The sequence below is a fragment of the Notamacropus eugenii genome, chromosome 1 (assembly GCF_028372415.1).
Source record: "Notamacropus eugenii isolate mMacEug1 chromosome 1, mMacEug1.pri_v2, whole genome shotgun sequence".
NCBI lineage: Eukaryota > Metazoa > Chordata > Mammalia > Diprotodontia > Macropodidae > Notamacropus > Notamacropus eugenii.
Window position 1 is genome coordinate 442,198,283 of NC_092872.1, and position 6,000 is coordinate 442,204,282.

Here is a 6,000-nt window from a genome sequence, read left to right on the forward strand (position 1 = left end):
CATCTCTTTACTGAGGCAAGGCAGCTAGGTAGCACAGGTTTGGACTTGGAGTAAGGAAAAAGAGTCAAATTTGACCCCAGAAACTTAAAGGTGTGTGACAATGGGCAAGTTACTTAACCTCTATCTGCCTCAGTTTCCTCAACTATACAATGAGATTAATAATAGTACCTCTATCCCAAGGCTGTTGTTAGGATCAAATGAGAAAAAAATTGTAAACCATTTAGTATAGCACCTGGCACCTACAAATGCTTATTTCCTTCCTTCTGAGATTCCTTCTGGCTCTGACTCTATGATAGCTTCTCATATTACTCTCCTCCGTGTAGTCTATTTCATTCTAGACTTTACTACTTTCTGTCTCCTGAACATATCCTGTCCTGCTACAAATGATAATGATGATCCTATGCCTTGTTTTCTTTTACTTCTGTGCCCTTATTCATGTTGTCCCTAACACCTTCTCTACTTCTCTTTTCCTCTTTTTTTTTTTTTTTTTGAGGCAATTGGGGTTAAGTGATTTGCCCAGGATCACACAACTAGTAAGAGTCTCTGAGGCTGGAATTGCACTCAGGTCCTCCTGAGTCCAGGGCCAGTGTCCTATCCACTGTATCATCTAGATACCTCCCTACTTCTCTTTACCTTTGAATTCTACCCATGTTTCAAAGCCCAAGCTCAGATGCCACCTCCTCTAGGAAGCTTTTCCTGGACACTAAGGATTTTCCCTGTTGGATCTCCCATAATGCTTTGCTTGCTCCCTGTTGATGCACTTATCACCTAAAATAAATAATATGGTCACTTCCTGGCTCAGTTGGGTCTATGGCAATCATTTTCTACACTGATCATCACTTCTACCTTTTCCCCATGCTTAACCTGGACTCTGCCCCTAGATCTCTCAGCTTTGAGAAGTGAACTTTAAGCCTTTATCTTGCCAGGCCACTTTCTGGCACCAGTACAACCCTTGTATTCTCCCCTTTCCAGATCTTTGTTTTTTCTTATTCAAATGGAAGCTCCTGGTGTCAAGGAGGTCTTTCTTGTTTTGCTTGCTTGTGTCTGCATCTGTAGTACTTACTGTAGAGCCTGGCATGTGCTTACTAAATGCTCCAACACTCATGACCAGTCCAATTTCCTTTTCAAAGATCCATTTTTCCTGATTGCATCCTCTAAAGAAGTTCTTCTTTGAAGTTCTTTATTTGAAATATAGTGCAGAAGACTCACAACCATCCTGCATCTCTGGGAAGTGTTTATTTCTTTGGAACACTGCAGTATCCCATTTCTCAGTCAATAGAAAGGATAGATATTGGTGGGAAGTATCTTACCTAAACTTTGCTATTCTTCTCTGTATTAAGCATAGGGCTCTGCATGTGGTAGGTGCTTAATAAATGTTTGCTGAATATTGGAGTTCACAGAAGAAGGGTTGGTGATAGAGATTAAACCCAATCTTATGCCCATTGTCACAATCTTATGTCCACACATACCTCCAAACGTCTCCAATTTAACAGATGTTGTTTTAGTATTAACTCAGAGCCAAGAGAGGACCATAATAGTCAATCAATAAATATTTATTAAGCACCTACTATGTTCCAGGTACTGGGCTAAGGGGTCAGAAACAAAAAAAAAGTGGGAAGCAGGGGTGGGAAAGGTCCTGCTATCAAGGAGCTCTTGATCTAATGACGTGCTGTAGCAGCAATGATAAGAATAAGAGATCATAGATAAGCTCAGGGAAGTGTTGGTGATATTAATGAGTAGGAACATTTAAAATCCAATTCAACATCTATCATTTTACAGGTGAGAAAATGGAGAGGATCACTTGCCCAAAGTCATACAGTTTATAAATGGTAGAACCAAGATTTTAAACTGGGTCCTCTGTCTCTTCAGTCAACAGACTAGGACCCAAGACACCTAGCTTCAAATTCTAGCCCTTCACACTTCACGATGTCACTTCCAACAAGAAAATTCAACTCTTTGAGCCCCAACTTCCTCAATTACAAAATGGGAATAACTATACCAGTATTGTCTGCTTCTTATGTTTAATAGAGTAGAAAAGTATATCTTATGGTGCTATCAGACTCATCACTTTCTCTATCAAGAAAGGGAACCAACTGTCCTCCTTGGGAAGCCCAGAAGTCAGGTAATAAATGGAGATGTCTGGAGAGAACAGATAAGCCTAGTGGTAAGGCAAGGGTGGGTGTGGTGGGGAGAAACCAGGGCTGTGCCTAGGAAAAAAGAACACTGTGTCATTACCTTAAGAGACAGAAGACTCAGAATCCAACCCCAGCTCTGAAACATATTTTAATTCTTGAGTCTCAATTTTGTCTTTCATAAAGTGGAATACTAGTCTCACAGGATTGTTATAGATGAGATTATATATACACAGCCCTTTATAATGAGAAAAATGAACACAAATTCTTAGTATTCTAAGGAAGCAGAATCAATAGCCACATTAGTGGTCTTTTTTGAAGCATGCTGGAAATCTCCCACTTACTAACCAAACATTATCTCCTTCACTATGTTATTCTACCAGAAGTTTCCCACCATTAAAGATGAATTCTTTTGGTTTGACTTTTGAGCTGGAAGGGATCTTGGAAAGCGAGGTTTTTTTTACAGATGAAAAAAGTTGACTCCCAAAGAGGTCAAATGACTTGGCCAGGTGTTCAGAGACAATGTAGCAGAGCTGGTATTCAGACTCTAAATCCAGTATTCTTTTGGCTACTATCATGCCAGCCCAGTGTAACAAAGTGAGGACTGGTCTGGAGATCAAGTCCAGCTCTAATATTTACTAGCCCTGTGACCTCAAACTAGGATTTTTTCAGGTATAAGGCCTATACTCAAATGGACCTGTGAGATCACTGATTTGGCCGTTCCCTTCAATGGATGCAGATAACCCTTCCATGTTTGCTCATTGCCCTCAGACCAACCCCATTGTTTTTCTGATCATAAAAATCCCTGATTATCCTTTACACCAGTTCTTTCAAGTTCCTTATGATGAGGTGCAGCCTGTTTACATCTGCCATGTGCCTTTATACTGCCCTCAGGGTGATACTCATTTGTCATTCTTAGGGACACTGTGAGTCCATTTCTCACAGCCATATGACATACTGGGTACAATACTGGCATTAAAGAGACCACTTTTGTTTCTGGGAGAAGCTTCTGATAAGCATAATAACATTTGTTTTACTTATCTCATGGGATTACAGTGAAGAAACATTCCCAATATGCACTAATGTTACCATTAATGGCATTACTTCTTTAGTCTTAAGAGCGACTTTCCTGGCTTCCTTTAAGTCTGAACTAAAAATTCACCTTCTTCAGAAAATCTTCCCTAATCCTGTTTAATTCCAGTGCTTTCCCTCTTAATTATTTCCAATTTATCCTGCATATAGTTTAAAAGTTGTTTCCTCCATTGGATTATAAACTTCTTCAGAGCAGGGACCATCTTGGGCCTCTTTTACAACCCCAGAGCTTAGCACAGTGCGTGATACATAGTAGCACTTAATAAATGCTTATTGAATTAAAAAGTGTCCTAAGAAAATGCAATTACTAGAGTGAGGAGGTCTTGGGGGTGAGTAACATCTTAGATCATTATCACCTCATACCCTAAGTGGTTCAGCTGAAGGCTGCTGAGGTACAAAATATTTTAGGAATGGGAGAGATGTTATTTGCCTAGCCTGAGCTAGGAAAAGAAAGAAGGAATAATAGTCTCTTACAACACATTTTGAGAACCCTAGGGCAAAATTTCATAGGTACTGTATTGGGTCCTATAGGCATAATAATCTATGCTTAAGAAGGGAGAAAGAACTCAGCTTATTTTATTTGTAAAGCCAAAGGACTCAGATGAGGAGCAGAGACCCATTTCTCAGCTGCAGGAGGGTGGAGGTATTGTATAGTGTTCCCTCCAGGGATAATAATAAAAATTACCTGGGGACTCAGGATGGAAAGAAGAATCATGCAATCATGGAATGGTAGCTCTATTAAGGGCTTTTAGAACATGGAACCTTTCTATGCACTCCTGGTCTAGTATAGTTTCAGAGAATGTACATCCCTGAAGACTGAAAGATGGGAGATAGAAGAAGTAAGAGGGGCATCATCTAATACTGGAAAGGGGAATTTGTTTTAGGAGTTTTAAAACCTTGGATTAAGTTCTGGCTCCAGTACTAATCTTTTCAGTGTCTCCAAGCAAGTCATTTTCATCTTCCACGGACCTTTTGGACTAGATTAACCTCTCCATCCACTGTCAAATGCCATGATTCTAAGGTAGCCAACAGACCGTGAGAGTGGAGATTGGATTTGCCAAAGTGAATGAAAGTGGAAATCCTTAAAAGTACCACGGTATGGGGAGCAGCGTCTAATTTGAGGATGACAGCTGTGAATATTTCCCAAGGGAAAAATAAAGTGTGTGTATGGGGAGAAGGGCGCCAAAAGCGGGGGTGGGTTGTACGTTAGGAAAACTGACAAATAGCGGGGAGGTCTCTAAATGAAGCTGGGAGCTTTGACGCAGACCTTAGGCAATTCAGGTCCTCAGTTTCCTTATCTGTAAAAATAAGAGGTTTGGACTAGATGTTCTCTAACTTTTAACGTACCAGCTTCTCTTCTAGCTCTGACACTCCATGAGCTTAGGTCTGTTTTAGCTCTAACAATTTGTGAGTATGAATTGCTCCCCTACCCCACTAATTGGTAATAACGGTGGGGCATCAGGGGGATGGGGTGATGCCATGGGGTAGTAAATGCAAAGGGCGGGGGCGGGGGGGCTAGCGGGCTTCAGTAGGAAGACTTCGTAGCTCCGAACTCACCATTGAAAGAGTCCGGGAGCCGCCGGCTTTTTGGGTCGGTCGCTACAGGCCGCTTGTCAGACATGGTCCCTCTGGGTGGTAAGCCTCGGTCCCCGCCGCTGCAGCCGCAGATAATCAGTGAAGTGGTCGGTCCTTCGTCTCCCAACGTCTGCCACCCCTTCCCGGGCCCCGCCCCGCCTCCGCCTCGCCCCGACACGACACGCCCCACCCCTTCACTACGCCCGACCAACCAGGGCTCAGGTATCGGAGAAGTCACGCCTCCCAGGCTGCTCCCCTTGTAGGTTTCACTTGTAGATTTCCCGCGTACCTCACACTCCCTTCTCCCCGTGGAGATGAGCGTACGGGCAGAAGGAGCTACAGGTGGGGTGCCGCTTTGAGGATTGGCTAGAGAGAGGGCTGGAGGTTTCTGAATGAGGAAGACGTTGAGAAGAATCACTGAAGCAAAATCGGAATCACGGTTGCTTCAGATTTGGCAGGACCCCAGCTAATCTTGGCCTGAACCAGAACCTCACAGCCCACCCCCGACCAGAGTCCCCAACAAGTGGCCGCTTAGTACCCAGGAGGAGCTCTTTTCCCTGCTGTAATGATGGGAATTTTGTGAGAAAGTCACTACTCCATCTATGCATTTCTGATAGAAGAAGCCAGACGGGCAACCTAGATTTGGGGAGAACAGGGTATTTTTTTCCCCTCTTCACTTTTTAAAATAAAATTTTATTTTTACGTCACTCACTTTCTCCAGTACATCTAGTTCTCCTCTAAGGAAGTCATTGTGAAAATTTTTAAAAGAAAAAAAAGCAATTGGGCTAAACTAACCAACATGTGTCTGACATCACTAGCGTGCCACACCCATAAGCCCCCATCTCTGCAAAGAAGGGAGAGGGATTCCTTCTCTGTTTCATCTTTGGGCCCAAACTCGGTTGTTACAACTTCACAGACTGTAGTTTCAATCGTTCTTTCCATTTGCGTGTTTGTAGTCAATATGTACAGTATATTGTTTTGCTGATTCTGTTCATTTCATTTTGCACTAGTTAATATCAACTTTCCCATGCTTCTCTATTTATCTTGTTCACCAGTTCTTTCAACATAGTGATATTCCATTACATTCGTGTACCACACCTTGTTTAAACATATCTGAGTTGATGAGCATCTATTCTGATGTCAATTCTTTGTTACTTCAAAAAAAATTATGATATGAATAGTTTGATGTATATGGAGCCTT

General features: G+C 42.2%; 1 protein-coding gene across 1 annotated transcript in view; it reads right to left on the reverse strand.

The window, feature by feature from the left end:
- STOM (stomatin) overlaps positions 1-4,959 on the reverse strand; it is a 42,582-nt gene extending 37,623 nt beyond the window's left edge. The window contains exon 1 of the mRNA XM_072631796.1: positions 4,782-4,959. Within this exon, the coding sequence (XP_072487897.1) occupies positions 4,782-4,845 (64 nt within the window). The 5' untranslated portion in view covers positions 4,846-4,959. The remainder of the gene's footprint in view (positions 1-4,781) is intronic.
- Between the last annotated feature and the right edge of the window lie 1,041 nt (positions 4,960-6,000).